This window comes from Heterodontus francisci, chromosome 31 (assembly GCF_036365525.1).
Source record: "Heterodontus francisci isolate sHetFra1 chromosome 31, sHetFra1.hap1, whole genome shotgun sequence".
In the NCBI taxonomy this organism is placed as follows: Eukaryota; Metazoa; Chordata; class Chondrichthyes; order Heterodontiformes; family Heterodontidae; genus Heterodontus; species Heterodontus francisci.
This window is the reverse complement of record NC_090401.1, coordinates 11,375,805-11,394,247: the sequence shown is the minus strand read 5'-3', so window position 1 is coordinate 11,394,247 and position 18,443 is coordinate 11,375,805. Positions and strand designations below refer to the sequence as shown.

At 51.3% G+C, this 18,443-nt stretch overlaps 1 protein-coding gene across 1 annotated transcript in view; it reads right to left on the bottom strand.

The window, feature by feature from the left end:
• Positions 1-18,443, bottom strand: part of col9a2 (procollagen, type IX, alpha 2) — a 159,022-nt gene that overhangs the window by 118,887 nt on the left and 21,692 nt on the right. Inside the window, exon 7 of the mRNA XM_068011034.1 lies at positions 17,990-18,043. Within this exon, the coding sequence (XP_067867135.1) occupies positions 17,990-18,043 (54 nt within the window). The remainder of the gene's footprint in view (positions 1-17,989; positions 18,044-18,443) is intronic.

Genomic DNA, 18,443 nt, shown 5'->3' with positions numbered 1-18,443 from the left:
TCCTGAAGGTGCGCAATCTGACAGTGGTACAGCTCCTGATGGTGCTGGCTCTCACTGGGTGACATTTCCTGAAGGTGCTGACTGTCACTGGGGAACACTTCCGGAAGGTGCTCACTCTGACTGCGGAACAGCTCCTGATGGAGCTGGCTCTCACTGAGTGACATTAGCTGAAGGTGCTGACTCTCACTGGGGTACAGTTCTGGAAGGTGCAGACTCTCACAGGGATACAGTTGCTGACGGTAGTGACTCTCACTGGGGTACAGATCCTGAAGGAACTGACTCACACTAGAAGACAGTTTCTGAAGGTGCTGACTCTCACTGGGGTACAATTCCTGAAGATGCTGACTCTCACTGGGGTACCGTTCCTGAAGGTACTGATTCTCACTGGGGTACAGTTCCTGAAGGTACTGACTCTCACTGGAAGACAGTTTCTGAAGGTGCTGACTCTCACTGGGATACAGATCCTGCAGGTGCGCACGCTGACTGTGGTACAGCTCCTGATGGTGCTGGCTCTCACTGGGTGACATTTCCTGAAGGTGCTGACTGTCACTGGGGAACACTTCCGGAAGGTGCTCACTCTGACTGCGGAACAGCTCCTGATGGAGCTGGCTCTCACGGAGTGACATTAGCTGAAGGTGCTGACTCTCACTGGGGTACAGTTCTGGAAGGTGCAGACTCTCACTGGGGTACAATTCCTGAAGGGGCTGACTCTCACTGGGGTACTGTTCCTGAAGGTACTGATTCTCACTGGGGTACAGTTCCTGAGGGTACTGACTCTCACTGGGGTACTGTTCCTGAAGGTACTGATTCTCACTTGGATACAGTTCCTGAAGGTACTGACTCTCACTGGGGTACTGTTCCTGAAGGGGCTGACTCTGACTCGGGGACAGTTGCTGAAGGTGTTGACTCTCACTGGGGTACAATTCCTGAAGATGCTGACTCTCACTGGGGTACTGTTCCTGAAGGTACTGATTCTCACTGGGGTACAGTTCCTGAGGGTACTGACTCTCACTGGGGTACAGTTCCTGAGGTGCTGCCTCTCACTTGGATACAGTTCCTGAAGGTACTGACTCTCACTGGGGTACTGTTCCTGAAGGTGCTGACTCTGACTGTGGTACTGCTCCTGATGTTGCTGGCTCTCACTGGGGTACAGTTCTGGAAGGTGCAGACTCTCACAGGGATACAGTTGCTGACAGTAGTGACTCTCACTGGGGTACAGATCCTGAAGGTACTGACTCTCACTAGAAGACAGTTTCTGAAGGTGCTGACTCTCACTGGGATACAGTTCCTGAGGTGCTGACTCTCACTGGGATATAGTTCCTGAAGGTGCGCACTCTGACTGTGGTACAGCTCCTGATGGTGCTGGCTCTCACTGGGTGACATTTCCTGAAGGTGCTGACTGTCACTGGGGAACACTTCCGGAAGGTGCTCACTCTGACTGCGGAACAGCTCCTGATGGAGCTGGCTCTCACTGGGTGACATTAGCTGAAGGTGCTGACTCTCACTGGGGTACAGTTCTGGAAGGTGCAGACTCTCACTGGGATACAGTTGCTGACAGTAGTGACTCTCACTGGGGTACAGATCCTGAAGGTGCTGACTCTCACTGGGGTACAGATCCTGAAGGTACTGACTCTCACGAGAAGACAGTTTCTGAAGGTGCTGACACTCACTGGGGTACAATTCCTGAAGATGCTGACTCTCACCGGGAAGCAGTTCCTGAGGTGCTGACTCTCACTTGGATACAGTTCCTGAAGGTACTGACTGTTACTGGGGTACAGTTCCTGAAGGTGCTGACTCTCACTGGGGTACAGTTCCTGAAGGTGCTGACTCTCACTGGGGAACTGTTCCTGAAGGTACTGATTCTCACTGGGATACAGATCCTGAGGTGCTGACTCTCACTGGGATATAGTTCCTGAAGGTGCGCAATCTGACTGTGGTACAGCTCCTGATGGTGCTGGCTCTCACTGGGTGACATTTCCTGAAGGTGCTGACTGTCACTGGGGAACACTTCCGGAAGGTGCTCACTCTGACTGCGGAACAGCTCCTGATGGAGCTGGCTCTCACTGGGTGACATTAGCTGAAGGTGCTGACTCTCACTGGGGTACAGTTCTGGAAGGTGCAGACTCTCACTGGGATACAGTTGCTGACAGTAGTGACTCTCACTGGGGTACAGATCCTGAAGGTGCTGACTCTCACTGGGGTACAGATCCTGAAGGTACTGACTCTCACTAGAAGACAGTTTCTGAAGGTGCTGACACTCACTGGGGTACAATTCCTGAAGATGCTGACTCTCACTGGGGTACAGTTCCTGAAGATGCTGACTCTCACTTGGATACAGTTCCTGAAGGTACTGACTGTTACTGGGGTACAGTTCCTGAAGGTGCTGACTCTCACTGGGGTACAGTTCCTGAAGGTGCTGACTCTCACTGGGGTACAGTTCCTGAAGGTGCTGACTCTCACTGGGGTACAGTTCCTGAGGTGCTGATAATCACTGGGATACAGTTCCTGAGGTGCTGACTCTCACTGGGATATAGTTCCTGAAGGTGCGCAATCTGACAGTGGTACAGCTCCTGATGGTGCTGGCTCTCACTGGGTGACAGTTCCTGAAGGTGCTGACCCTCACTGGGGAACACTTCCTGAGGTGCTGACTCTCACTTGGATACAGTTCCTGAAGGTACTGACTCTCACTGGGGTACTGTTCCTGAAGGTGCTGACTCTGACTGTGGTACAGCTCCTGATGTTGCTGGCTCTCACTGGGTGACATTTCCTGAAGGTGCTGACTCTCACTGGGGTACAGTTCTGGAAGGTGCAGACTCTCACAGGGATGCAGTTGCTGACGGTAGTGACTCTCACTGGGGTACAGATCCTGAAGGTACTGACTCTCACTAGAAGACAGTTTCTGAAGGTGCTGACACTCACGAGGGTAAAGTTCCTGAAGGTACTGATTCTCACTGGGATACAGTTCCTGAAGGTGCTGACTCTCATTGGGGTACAGTTCCTGAAGGTGCTGACTCTCACTGGGATAAAGATTCTGCAGGTGCGCACGCTGACTGTGGTACAGCTCCTGATGGTGCTGGCTTTCACTGGGTGACATTTCCTGAAAGTGCTGACTGTCACTGGGGAACACTTCCGGAAGGTGCTCACTCTGACTGCGGAACAGCTCCTGAAGGAGCTGGCTCACACTGAGTGACATTAGCTGAAGGTGCTGACTCTCACTGGGGTACAGTTCTGGAAGGTGCAGACTCTCACAGGGATACAGTTGCTGACGGTAGTGACTCTCACTGGGGTACAGATCCTGAAGGAACTGACTCACACTAGAAGACAGTTTCTGAAGGTGCTGACACTCACGAGGGTAAAGTTCCTGAAGGTACTGATTCTCACTGGGATACAGTTCCTGAAGGTGCTGACTCTCATTGGGGTACAGTTCCTGAAGGTGCTGACTCTCACTGGTGTACAGTTCCTGAAGGTACTGACTCTCACCGGGATACAGTTCCTGAAGGTGCTGACTCTCACTGGGGTACAGTTCCTGAGGTGCTGACTCTCACTTGGATACAGTTCCTGAAGGTACTGACTCTCACTGGGGTACTGTTCCTGAAGGTGCTGCCTCTGACTGTGGTACAGCTCCTGATGTTGCTGGCTCTCACTGGGTGACATTTCCTGAAGGTGCTGACTCTCACTGGGGTACAGTTGCTGACGGTAGTGACTCTCACTGGGGTACAGATCCTGAAGGTACTGACTCTCACTGGAAGACAGTTTCTGAAGGTGCTGACTCTCACTGGGATACAGATCCTGCAGGTGCGCACGCTGACTGTGGTACAGCTCCTGATGGTGCTGGCTCTCACTGGGTGACATTTCCGGAATGTGCTGACTGTCACTGGGGAACACTTCCGGAAGGTGCTCACTCTGACTGCGGAACAGCTCCAGATGGAGCTGGCTCTCACGGAGTGACATTTGCTGTAGGTACTGACTCTCACTGGGGTACAGTCCTCGAAGGTGCAAACTCTCACAGGGATACAGTTGCTGATGGTAGTGACTCTCACTGGGGTACAGATCCTGAAGGTGCTGACTCTCACTGGGGTACAGATCCTGAAGGTGCTGACTCTCACTGGGGTACAGATCCTGAAGGAACTGACTCACACAAGAAGACAGTTTCTGAAGGTGCTGACACTGACGAGGGTAAAGTTCCTGAAGGTGCTGACTCTGACTCGGGGACAGTTCCTGAAAGTACTGATTCTCACTGGGGTACAGTTCCTGAAGGTGCTGACTCTCACTGGGGTACTGTTCCTGAAGGTACTGATTCTCACTGGGGTACAGTTCCTGAAGGTGCTGACTCTCACTGGGATACAGTTCCTGAAGGTGCTGACTCTCACTGGGGTACAGTTGCTGAAGGTGCTGACTCTCACTGGGGTACTGTTCCTGAAGGTACTGATTCTCACTGGGGTACAATTCCTGAAGATGCTGACTCTCACTGGGGTACTGTTCCTGAAGGTACTGATTCTCACTGGGGTACAATTCCTGAAGATGCTGACTCTCACTGGGGTACAATTCCTGAAGGTACTGATTCTCACTGGGGTACTGTTCCTGAAGGTACTGATTCTCACTGGGGTACAATTCCTGAAGATGCTGACTCTCACTGGGGTACAATTCCTGAAGGTACTGACTCTCACTGGGGTACTGTTCCTGAAGGTACTGATTCTCACTGGGCTACAATTCCTGAAGATGCTGACTCTCACTGGGGTACAGTTCCTGAAGGTACTGATTCTCACTGGGGTACAGTTCCTGAAGGTGCTGACTCTCACTGGGATACAGTTCCTGAAGGTGCTGACTCTCACTGGGGTACAGTTGCTGAAGGTGCTGACTCTCACTGGGGTACTGTTCCTGAAGGTACTGATTCTCACTGGGGTACAGTTCCTGAAGGTGCTGACTCTCACTGGGATACAGTTCCTGAGGTGCTGACTCTCACTTGGATACAGTTCCTGAAGGTACTGACTCTCACTGGGGTACTGTTCCTGAAGGTGCTGACTCTGACTGTGCTACAGCTCCTGATGTTGCTGGCTCTCACTGGGTGACATTTCCTGAAGGTGCTGACTCTCACTGGGGTACAGTTCTGGAAGGTGCAGACTCTCACTGGGATACAGTTGCTGACAGTAGTGACTCTCACTGGGGTACAGATCCTGAAGGTGCTGACTCTCACTGGGGTACAGATCCTGAAGGTACTGACTCTCACGAGAAGACAGTTTCTGAAGGTGCTGACACTCACTGGGGTACAATTCCTGAAGATGCTGACTCTCACCGGGAAGCAGTTCCTGAGGTGCTGACTCTCACTTGGATACAGTTCCTGAAGGTACTGACTGTTACTGGGGTACAGTTCCTGAAGGTGCTGACTCTCACTGGGGTACAGTTCCTGAAGGTGCTGACTCTCACTGGGGAACTGTTCCTGAAGGTACTGATTCTCACTGGGATACAGATCCTGAGGTGCTGACTCTCACTGGGATATAGTTCCTGAAGGTGCGCAATCTGACTGTGGTACAGCTCCTGATGGTGCTGGCTCTCACTGGGTGGCATTTCCTGAAGGTGCTGACTGTCACTGGGGAACACTTCCGGAAGGTGCTCACTCTGACTGCGGAACAGCTCCTGATGGAGCTGGCTCTCACTGGGTGACATTAGCTGAAGGTGCTGACTCTCACTGGGGTACAGTTCTGGAAGGTGCAGACTCTCACTGGGATACAGTTGCTGACAGTAGTGACTCTCACTGGGGTACAGATCCTGAAGGTGCTGACTCTCACTGGGGTACAGATCCTGAAGGTACTGACTCTCACTAGAAGACAGTTTCTGAAGGTGCTGACACTCACTGGGGTACAATTCCTGAAGATGCTGACTCTCACTGGGGTACAGTTCCTGAAGATGCTGACTCTCACTTGGATACAGTTCCTGAAGGTACTGACTGTTACTGGGGTACAGTTCCTGAAGGTGCTGACTCTCACTGGGGTACAGTTCCTGAAGGTGCTGACTCTCACTGGGGTACAGTTCCTGAAGGTGCTGACTCTCACTGGGGTACAGTTCCTGAGGTGCTGATAATCACTGGGATACAGTTCCTGAGGTGTTGACTCTCACTGGGATATAGTTCCTGAAGGTGCGCAATCTGACAGTGGTACAGCTCCTGATGGTGCTGGCTCTCACTGGGTGACAGTTCCTGAAGGTGCTGACCCTCACTGGGGAACACTTCCTGAGGTGCTGACTCTCACTTGGATACAGTTCCTGAAGGTACTGACTCTCACTGGGGTACTGTTCCTGAAGGTGCTGACTCTGACTGTGGTACAGCTCCTGATGTTGCTGGCTCTCACTGGGTGACATTTCCTGAAGGTGCTGACTCTCACTGGGGTACAGTTCTGGAAGGTGCAGACTCTCACAGGGATGCAGTTGCTGACGGTAGTGACTCTCACTGGGGTACAGATCCTGAAGGTACTGACTCTCACTAGAAGACAGTTTCTGAAGGTGCTGACACTCACGAGGGTAAAGTTCCTGAAGGTACTGATTCTCACTGGGATACAGTTCCTGAAGGTGCTGACTCTCATTGGGGTACAGTTCCTGAAGGTGCTGACTCTCACTGGGATAAAGATTCTGCAGGTGCGCACGCTGACTGTGGTACAGCTCCTGATGGTGCTGGCTTTCACTGGGTGACATTTCCTGAAAGTGCTGACTGTCACTGGGGAACACTTCCGGAAGGTACTCACTCTGACTGCGGAACAGCTCCTGAAGGAGCTGGCTCACACTGAGTGACATTAGCTGAAGGTGCTGACTCTCACTGGGGTACAGTTCTGGAAGGTGCAGACTCTCACAGGGATACAGTTGCTGACGGTAGTGACTCTCACTGGGGTACAGATCCTGAAGGAACTGACTCACACTAGAAGACAGTTTCTGAAGGTGCTGACACTCACGAGGGTAAAGTTCCTGAAGGTACTGATTCTCACTGGGATACAGTTCCTGAAGGTGCTGACTCTCATTGGGGTACAGTTCCTGAAGGTGCTGACTCTCACTGGTGTACAGTTCCTGAAGGTACTGACTCTCACCGGGATACAGTTCCTGAAGGTGCTGACTCTCACTGGGGTACAGTTCCTGAGGTGCTGACTCTCACTTGGATACAGTTCCTGAAGGTACTGACTCTCACTGGGGTACTGTTCCTGAAGGTGCTGCCTCTGACTGTGGTACAGCTCCTGATGTTGCTGGCTCTCACTGGGTGACATTTCCTGAAGGTGCTGACTCTCACTGGGGTACAGTTCTGGAAGGTGCAGACTCTCACAGGGATACAGTTGCTGACGGTAGTGACTCTCACTGGGGTACAGATCCTGAAGGTACTGACTCTCACTGGAAGACAGTTTCTGAAGGTGCTGACTCTCACTGGGATACAGATCCTGCAGGTGCGCACGCTGACTGTGGTACAGCTCCTGATGGTGCTGGCTCTCACTGGGTGACATTTCCTGAAGGTGCTGACTGTCACTGGGGAACACTTCCGGAAGGTGCTCACTCTGACTGCGGAACAGCTCCTGATGGAGCTGGCTCTCACTGAGTGACATTAGCTCAATGTGCTGACTCTCACTGGGGTACAGTTCTGGAAGGTGCAGACTCTCACAGTGATTCAGTTGCTGACGGTAGTGACTCTCACTGGGGTACAGATCCTGAAGGTGCTGACTCTCACTGGGGTACAGATCCTGAAGGAACTGACTCACACTAGAAGACAGTTTCTGAAGGAGCTGACACTCACGAGGGTAAAGTTCCTGAAGGTGCTGACTCTCACTGGGGTACAATTCCTGAAGATGCTGACTCTCACTGGGGTACTGTTCCTGAAGGTACTGATTCTCACTGGGGTACAGTTCCTGAACGTGCTGACTCTCACTGGGGTCCTGTTCCGGAAGGTGCTGACTCTGACTGGGGTACAGTTCCTGAAGGTGCTGACTCTCACTGGGATACAGTTCCTGAAGGTACTGACTCTCACTGGGGTACAGTTCCTGAGGTGCTGACTCTCACTTGGATACAGTTCCTGAAGGTACTGACTCTCACTGGGGTGCTGTTCCTGAAGGTGCTGACTCTGACTGTGGTACAGCTCTTGATGGTGCTGGCTCTCACTGGGTGACATTTCCTGAAGGTGCTGACTCTCACTGGGGTACAGTTCTGGAAGGTGCAGACTCTCACAGGGATACAGTTGCTGACGGTAGTGACTCTCACTGGGGTCCAGATCCTGAAGGTGCTGACTCTCACTGGGGTACAGATCCTGAAGGTACTGACTCTCACAAGAAGACAGTTTCTGAAGGTGCTGACTCTCACTGGGATACAGATCCTGAAGGTGCGCACTCTGACTGTGGTACAGCTCCTGATGGTACTGGCTCTCACTGGGTGACATTTCCTGAAGGTGCTGACTGTCACTGGGGAACACTTCCGGAAGGTGCTCACTCTGACTGCGGAACAGCTCCTGATGGAGCTGGCTCTCACTGAGTGACATTAGCTGAATGTGCTGACTCTCACTGGGGTACAGTTCTGGAAGGTGCAGACTCTCACTGGGATATAGTTGCTGACGGTAGTGACTCTCACTGGGGTACAGATCCTGAAGGTGCTGACACTCACTGGGGTACTGTTCCTGAAGGTACTGACTCTCACTGGGGTACTGTTCCTGAGGGTACTGACTCTCACTGGGATACAGTTCCTGAAGGTGCTGACTCTCACTGGGGTACAGTTCCTGAGGTGCTGACTCTCACTTGGATACAGTTCCTGAAGGTACTGACTCTCACTGGGGTACTGTTCCTGAAGGTGCTGACTGTGACTGTGGTACAGCTCCTGATGGTGCTGGCTCTCACGGAGTGACTTTAGCTGAAGGTGCTGACTCTCACTGGGGTACAGATCCTGAAGGTACTGACTCTCACTAGAAGACAGTTTCTGAAGGTGCTGACTCTCACTGGGATACAGATCCTGCAGGTGCGCACGCTGACTGTGGTACAGCTCCTGATGGTGCTGGCTCTCACTGGGTGACATTTCCGGAATGTGCTGACTGTCACTGGGGAACACTTCCGGAAGGTGCTCACTCTGACTGCGGAACAGCTCCAGATGGAGCTGGCTCTCACGGAGTGACATTTGCTGTAGGTACTGACTCTCACTGGGGTACAGTCCTCGAAGGTGCAAACTCTCACAGGGATACAGTTGCTGATGGTAGTGACTCTCACTGGGGTACAGATCCTGAAGGTGCTCACTCTCACTGGGGTACAGATCCTGAAGGTGCTGACTCTCACTGGGGTACAGATCCTGAAGGAACTGACTCACACAAGAAGACAGTTTCTGAAGGTGCTGACACTGACGAGGGTAAAGTTCCTGAAGGTGCTGACTCTGACTCGGGGACAGTTCCTGAAAGTACTGATTCTCACTGGGGTACAGTTCCTGAAGGTGCTGACTCTCACTGGGGTACTGTTCCTGAAGGTACTGATTCTCACTGGGGTACAGTTCCTGAAGGTGCTGACTCTCACTGGGATACAGTTCCTGAAGGTGCTGACTCTCACTGGGGTACAGTTGCTGAAGGTGCTGACTCTCACTGGGGTACTGTTCCTGAAGGTACTGATTCTCACTGGGGTACAATTCCTGAAGATGCTGACTCTCACTGGGGTACTGTTCCTGAAGGTACTGATTCTCACTGGGGTACAATTCCTGAAGATGCTGACTCTCACTGGGGTACAATTCCTGAAGGTACTGATTCTCACTGGGGTACTGTTCCTGAAGGTACTGATTCTCACTGGGGTACAATTCCTGAAGATGCTGACTCTCACTGGGGTACAATTCCTGAAGGTACTGACTCTCACTGGGGTACTGTTCCTGAAGGTACTGATTCTCACTGGGCTACAATTCCTGAAGATGCTGACTCTCACTGGGGTACAGTTCCTGAAGGTACTGATTCTCACTGGGGTACAGTTCCTGAAGGTGCTGACTCTCACTGGGATACAGTTCCTGAAGGTGCTGACTCTCACTGGGGTACAGTTGCTGAAGGTGCTGACTCTCACTGGGGTACTGTTCCTGAAGGTACTGATTCTCACTGGGGTACAGTTCCTGAAGGTGCTGACTCTCACTGGGATACAGTTCCTGAGGTGCTGACTCTCACTTGGATACAGTTCCTGAAGGTACTGACTCTCACTGGGGTACTGTTCCTGAAGGTGCTGACTCTGACTGTGCTACAGCTCCTGATGTTGCTGGCTCTCACTGGGTGACATTTCCTGAAGGTGCTGACTCTCACTGGGGTACAGTTCTGGAAGGTGCAGACTCTCACAGGGATACAGTTGCTGACGGTAGTGACTCTCACTGGGGTGCAGATCCTGAAGGTGCTGACTCTCACTGGGGTACAGATCCTGAAGGTACTGACTCTCACTAGAAGACAGTTTCTGAAGGTGCTGACTCTCACTGGGATACAGATCCTGCAGGTGCGCACGCTGACTGTGGTACAGCTCCTGATGGTGCTGGCTCTCACTGGGATATAGTTCCTGAAGGTGCGCACTCTGACTGTGGTACAGCTCCTGATGGTGCTGGCTCTCACTGGGTGACATTTCCTGAAGGTGCTGACTGTCACTGGGGAACACTTCCGGAAGGCGCTCACTCTGACTGCGGAACAGCTCCTGATGGAGCTGGCTCTCACTGAGTGACATTAGCTGAAGGTGCTGACTCTCACTGGGGTACAGTTCTGGAAGGTGCAGACTCTCACAGGGATACAGTTGCTGACGGTAGTGACTCTCACTGGGGTGCCGATCCTGAAGGTGCTGACTCTCACTGGGGTACAGATCCTGAAGGAACTGACTCACACTAGAAGACAGTTTCTGAAAGTGCTGACACTCACGAGGGTAAAGTACCTGAAGGTGCTGACTCTGACTCGGGGACAGTTGCTGAAGGTGCTGACTCTCACTGGGGTACAATTCCTGAAGATGCTGACTCTCACTGGGGTACTGTTCCTGAAGGTACTGATTCTCACTGGGGTACAGTTCCTGAAGGTGCTGACTCTCACTGGGGTACTGTTCCTGAAGGTACTGATTCTGACTGGGGTACAGTTCCTGAAGGTGCTGACTCTAACTGGGGTACAGATCCTGAAGGTACTGACTCTCACTAGAAGACAGTTTCTGAAGGTGCTGACTCTCACTGTGGTACAGCTCCTGATGGTGCTGGCTCTCACTGGGTGACATGAGCTGAAGGTGCTGACTCTCACTGGGGTACAGTTCTGGAAGGTGCAGACTGTCACTGGGATACAGTTGCTGACGGTAGTGACTCTCACTGGGGTACAGATCCTGAAGGAGCTGACTCTCACTGGGGTACAGTTCCTGAGGTGCTGACTCTCACTTGGATACAGTTCTTGAAGGTACTGACTCCCACTGGGATACAGTTCCTGAAGGTGCTGAGTCTCACTGGGGTACAGTTCCTGACGGAGCTGACTCTCACTGGGATACTGTTCCTGAAGGTACTGACTCTCACTGGGGTACAGTTCCTGAAGGAGCTGACTCTCACTGGGATATAGATCCTGAAGGTACTGACTCTCACTGGGGTACAGTTCCTGAGGTGCTGACTCTCACTTGGATACATTTCCTGAAGGTGCTGACTCTCACTGGGGTACAGTTCCTGAGGTGCTGATAATCACTGGGATACAGTTCCTGAGGTGCTGACTCTCACTGGGATACAGTTCCTGAAGGTGCGCATTCTGACTGTGGTACAGCTCCTGATGGTGCTGGCTCTCACTGGGTGACATTTCCTGAAGGTGCTGACTTTCACTGGGGTACACTTCCGGAAGGTGCTCACTCTGACCGCGGAACAGCTCCTGATGGAGCTGGCTCTCACTGGGTGACATGAGCTGAAGGTGCTGACTCTCACTGGGGTACAGTTCTGGAAGGTGCAGACTGTCACTGGGATACAGTTGCTGACGGTAGTGACTCTCACTGGGGTACAGATCCTGAAGGAGCTGACTCTCACTGGGGTACAGTTCCTGAGGTGCTGACTCTCACTTGGATACAGTTCTTGAAGGTACTGACTCCCACTGGGATACAGTTCCTGAAGGTGCTGAGTCTCACTGGGGTACAGTTCCTGACGGAGCTGACTCTCACTGGGATACAGTTCCTGAAGGTACTGACTCTCACTGGGGTACAGTTCCTGAAGGAGCTGACTCTCACTGGGATACAGATCCTGAAGGTGCTGACTCTCACTGGGGTACAGTTCCTGAAGGTGCTGACTCTCACTGGGGTACAGTTCCTGAAGGTACTGACTCTCACTGGGGTACAGTTCCTGAGGTGCTGACTCTCACTGGGATACAGTTCCTGAGGTGCTGACTCTCACTGGGATACAGTTCCTGAAGGTGCGCATTCTGACTGTGGTACAGCTCCTGATGGTGCTGGCTCTCACTGGGTGACATTTCCTGAAGGTGCTGACTTTCACTGGGGTACACTTCCGGAAGGTGCTCACTCTGACCGCGGAACAGCTCCTGATGGAGCTGGCTCTCACTGGGTGACATTAGCTGAAGGTGCTGACTCTCACTGGGGTACAGTTCTGGAAGGTGCAGACTCTCACTGGGATACAGTTGCTGACGGTAGTGACTCTCACTGGGATACAGTTCCTGAAGGTGCTGACTCTCACTGGGGTACAGATCCTGAAGGTGCTGACTCTCACTGGGGTACAGATCCTGAAGGTACTGACTCTCACTAGAAGACAGTTTCTGAAGGTGCTGACTCTCACTGGGATACAGATCCTGAAGGTGAGCACTCTGACTGTGGTACAGCTCCTGATGGTGCTGGCTCTCACTGGCTGACATTTCCTGAAGGTGCTGACTGTCACTGGGGAACACTTCCGGAAGGTGCTCACACTGACTGCGGAACAGCTCCTGATGGAGCTGGCTCTCACTGAGTGACATTAGCTGAAGCTGCTGACTCTCACTGGGGTACAGTTCTGGAAGGTTCAGACTCTCACAGGGATACAGTTGCTGACGGTATTGACTCTCACTGGGGTACAGATCCTGAAGGTGCTAACTCTCACTGGGGTACAGATCCTGAAGGTACTGACTCTCACTGGGGTACTGTTCCTGAAGGTGCTGACTCTCACTGGGGTACAGATCCTGAAGGTACTGACTCTCATTAGAAGACAGTTTCTGAAGGTGCTGACACTCACGAGGGTAACGTTCCAGAAGGTGCTGACACTCACGTGGGTAACGTTCCTGAAGGTACTGACTCTCACTGGGACACATTTCCTGAAGGGGCTAACTCTCACCGGGAAGCAGTTCCTGAGGTGCTGACTCTCACTTGGAAACAGTTCCTGAAGGTACTGACTGTTACTGGGGTACAGTTCCTGAAGGTGCTGACTCTCACTGGGGTACAGTTCCTGAAGGTGCTGACACTCACTGGGGTACAGTTCCTGAAGGTGCTGACTCTTACTGGGGTACAGTTCCTGAAGGTACTGAATCTGACTGGGGGACAGTTCCTGAAGGTGCTGACTCTCACTGGGATACAGTTCCTGAAGGTGCTGACTCTCACTGGGTTCAGTTCCTGAGGTGATGACTCTCACTTGGATACAGTTCCTGAAGGTACTGACTGTTACTGGGGTACAGTTCCTGAAGGTGCTGACTCTCACTGGGGTACAGTTCCTGAAGGTGCTGACTCTCACTGGGCTACAGTTCCTTAAGGTGCTGACTCTCACTGGGGTACAGTTCTGGAAGGTGCAGACTCTCACTGGGATACAGTTGCTGACGGTAGTGACTCTCACTGGGGTACAGATCCTGAAGGTGCTGACTCTCACTGGGGTACAGATCCTGAAGGTACTGACTCTCACTAGAAGACAGTTTCTGAAGGTGCTGACTCACACTAGGGGACAGTTGCTGAAGGTGCTGACTCTCACTGGGGTACAGTTCCTGAGGTGCTCACTCTCACTTGGATACAGTTCCTGAAGGTACTGATTCTCATTGGGGTACAATTCCTGAAGGTACTGACTCCCACTGGGGTACAGTTCCTGAAGGTACTGACTCACTGGGATACAGTTCCTGAAGGTTGTGACTCTCACTGGGGTACAGTTCCTCAAGGTACTGACTCTCACTGGGATACAATTCCTGAAGGTACTGACTCCCACTGGGGTACAGTTCCTGAAGGTACTGACTCACTGGGATACAGTTCCTGAAGGTGCTGAGTCTCACTGGGGTACAGTTCCTGAAGGAGCTGACTCTCACTGGGATACAGTTCCTGAAGGTACTGACTCTCACTGGGGTACAGTTTCTGAAGGAGCTAAGTCTCACTGGGATACAGATCCTGAAGGTGCTGACTCTCACCGGGGTCCAGTTCCTGAAGGAGCTGACTCTCACTGGGATACAGTTCCTGAAGGTGCTGACTCTCACTGAGCTACAGTTCCTAAAGGTGCTGACTCTCACTGGGGTACAGTTCCTGAAGGTACTGATTCTCACTGGGGTACAGTTCCTGAGGTGCTGAATCTCACTTGGATACAGATCCTGAAGGTGCTGACTCTCACTTGGGTACATTTCCTGAAGGTGCTGACTCTCACTGGGGTACAGTTCCTGAGGTGCTGATAATCACTGGGATACAGTTCCTGAGGTGCTGACTCTCACTGGGATGCAGTTCCTGAAGGTGCGCACTCTGACTGTGGTACAGCTCCTGATGGTGCTGGCTCTCACTGGGTGACATGAGCTGAAGGTGCTGACTCTCACTGGGATACAGTTGCTGACGGTAGTGACTCTCACTGGGATACAGTTCCTGAAGGTGCTGAGTCTCACTGGGGTACAGTTCCTGAGGTGCTGACTCTCACTTGGATACAGTTCTTGAAGGTACTGACTCTCACTGGGATACAGTTCCTGAAGGTGCTGAGTCTCACTGGGGTACAGTTCCTGAAGGAGCTGACTCTCACTGGGATACAGTTCCTGAAGGTACTGACTCTGACTGGGGTACAGTTCCTGAAGGAGCTGACTCTCACTGGGATACAGATCCTGAAGGTGCTGACTCTCACTGGGGTACAGTTCCTGAAGGTGCTGACTCTCACTGGGGTACAGTTCCTTAAGGTGCTGACTCTCACTGGGGTACAGTTCTGGAAGGTGCAGACTCTCACTGGGATACAGTTGCTGACGGTAGTGACTCTCACTGGGGTACAGATCCTGAAGGTGCTGACTCTCACTGGGGTACAGATCCTGAAGGTACTGACTCTCACTAGAAGACAGTTTCTGAAGGTGCTGACTCACACTAGGGGACAGTTGCTGAAGGTGCTGACTCTCACTTGGATACAGTTCCTGAAGGTACTGATTCTCATTGGGGTACAGTTCCTGAAGGTTGTGACTCTCACTGGGGTACAGTTCCTCAAGGTACTGACTCTCACTGGGATACAGTTCCTGAAGGTGCTGACTCCCACTGGGGTACAGTTCCTGAAGGTACTGACTCACTGGGATACAGTTCCTGAAGGTGCTGAGTCTCACTGGGGTACAGTTCCTGAAGGAGCTGACTCTCACTGGGATACAGTTCCTGAAGGTGCTGACTCTCACTGGGATACAGTTCCTGAAGGTACTGACTCTCACTGGGGTACAGTTTCTGAAGGAGCTAAGTCTCACTGGGATACAGATCCTGAAGGTGCTGACTCTCACCGGGGTCCAGTTCCTGAAGGAGCTGACTCTCACTGGGATACAGTTCCTGAAGGTGCTGACTCTCACTGAGCTACAGTTCCTAAAGGTGCTGACTCTCACTGGGGTACAGTTCCTGAAGGTACTGATTCTCACTGGGGTACAGTTCCTGAGGTGCTGAATCTCACTTGGATACAGATCCTGAAGGTGCTGACTCTCACTTGGGTACATTTCCTGAAGGTGCTGACTCTCACTGGGGTACAGTTCCTGAGGTGCTGATAATCACTGGGATACAGTTCCTGAGGTGCTGACTCTCACTGGGATGCAGTTCCTGAAGGTGCGCACTCTGACTGTGGTACAGCTCCTGATGGTGCTGGCTCTCACTGGGTGACATGAGCTGAAGGTGCTGACTCTCACTGGGATACAGTTGCTGACGGTAGTGACTCTCACTGGGATACAGTTCCTGAAGGTGCTGAGTCTCACTGGGGTACAGTTCCTGAGGTGCTGACTCTCACTTGGAGACAGTTCTTGAAGGTACTGACTCTCACTGGGATACAGTTCCTGAAGGTGCTGAGTCTCACTGGGGTACAGTTCCTGAAGGAGCTGACTCTCACTGGGATACAGTTCCTGAAGGTACTGACTCTGACTGGGGTACAGTTCCTGAAGGAGCTGACTCTCACTGGGATACAGATCCTGAAGGTGCTGACTCTCACTGGGGTACAGTTCCTGAAGGTGCTGACTCTCACTGGGGTACAGTTCCTGAGGTGCTGACTCTCACTTGGATACTTTTCCTGAAGGTGCTGACTCTCACTGGGGTACAGTTCCTGAGGTGCTGACTCTCACTGGGATAAAGTTCCTGAAGGTACTGTCTCTCACTGGGGAACAGTTCCTGAAGGTGCTCACTCTGACTGCGGTACAGCTCCTGATGGTGCTGGCTCTCACTGGGATAAAGTTCCTGAAGGTACTGTCTCTCACTGGGGAACAGTTCCTGAAGGTGCTCACTCTGACTGCGGTACAGCTCCTGATGGTGCTGCTTCTCACTGGGGTACAGTTCCTGAAGGTACTGACTCTCACTGGAGTACAGTTCCTGAAGGTACTGACTCTCACTGGGATACAGTTCCTGAAGGTGCTGATTCTCACATGGATACAGTTCCTGAAGGTACTGACTCTCACTGGGATACAGTTCCTGATGGTGCTGATTCTCACATGGATACAGTTCCTGAAGGGACTGACTCTCACTGGGGTACAGTTCCTGAAGGTGCTGACTCTCACTGGGATACAGTTCCTGAAGGTGATGACTCTCACTACGTGCAGTTCCTGAAGGTACTGACTCTCACTCGGGTTCAGTTCCTGAAGGTGATGACTCTCACTAGGGTGCAGTTCCTGAAGGTGCTGACTTTCTTGGGGTACTGTTCCTGAAGCACTGAGTCTCACAAGATATGAACTGTAGGTTTCCTTTCTTGAAGGATATTTGTGAACGTGTTGGATTTTTAGCGATGGTGTCATAGCTTCCTCTTAACTTTTAACTGGTAGAGGGTAACATAGTGGTCATGTCACTAGACTAGTCATCTAGAGACCCAGGTTAATGCTCCTGGGGCAGTGTTCAAATCCCACCAAGCCAACTGGTTTGAAGTTAAATTCAATTAATTGAGAGAAAAAATCTGGAATTAAAAGCTAATCTCAGATACAGCAATCAGTTCCAGCAACACCCACTGATATCTTTGCTATGATTGCTTATTCAACAGCAGCATGGGAATGACCCTGTGTACTCAGTGTGGGGTGGAAAATAATTGGGGATAGGTGGAAATGTGAAATAATCAGTTCAGTCACGAACCTATTGAATGGTGGAGTAGTCTCGATGGGCCGTGTGGCCTACTCCTGCTCTTAATTCGTATGTTCATATGTTCGTATGTCCAGTGTGCTGTGATATCCACCTTTGCTCCATCACATACTTCCATTTCCTGTTGACAGGGAAGTGTGGGAAGTCCATGTACTGTTGTCATTTCCACACATCTACACAAGAGTGTGACTTAATTGGGAATTGTATTGACACCTATTGTATCTACACTCGGCACCATGTGACCTGGTACAGTCTTTCTCCTTCCCTCTCAATGGTCTTTTTTTCTCCTCTTCCTCATCCCCATTCTGTAAATGCCCTTAGTGAGCTTTCTTCAAATCCACATGCCTGCTATAATCCACCCACAAGTCAGATCCCGTTTTCCAAAACTTTCATGAATCTTTTCCAAAAAAGTCAGAATTTGAGCACAACTGTATCTTTGATGAACCGGAAAAATGATTGGTGAATCAAGGCCCAGTCTGGCCAGCTAGTGTATAGTGTGGACTATCTGTGTATTTGGAACTGGTTAATAAATGTGTGCTGACACTTACAGCTCCTCCCTGGGGACCAGCGGGTCCTGGAATTCCAGATCGTCCTGTTACTCCCTACAGGGAAAGGAAGATAGAGAAAAGTTTATTAAGTATTCAGCAAACATAGATCCTTTATACCCAACATCAGAACATTCCAGCTCAGCAACATCCACTATAGTGTATTGTCATTCACTCTACCTGAAGATGAGGAGAAGACAGTGTTGCTTTTGTGTTGTTGTCAATCATGTTAAGTGTTGCGGTTACTTTTTGAAGGAGTACCGTCTGCACGTAGTGTGAAGAAGGGAGTTTGGTAGGTGAGTGAATTTTAAGGGTTAATCTCTCAAGACTAGTTTTGTTTTGTTTACATCTAGCAATTAATTGAAATTACTGTCTCAGTTCAAAGGTAAGTTAGGTTTCTTGCAGTTTTAAACTAACACTCGGAGAATAGCTCGGAGAATAGCTGTAGCTAGTTAAT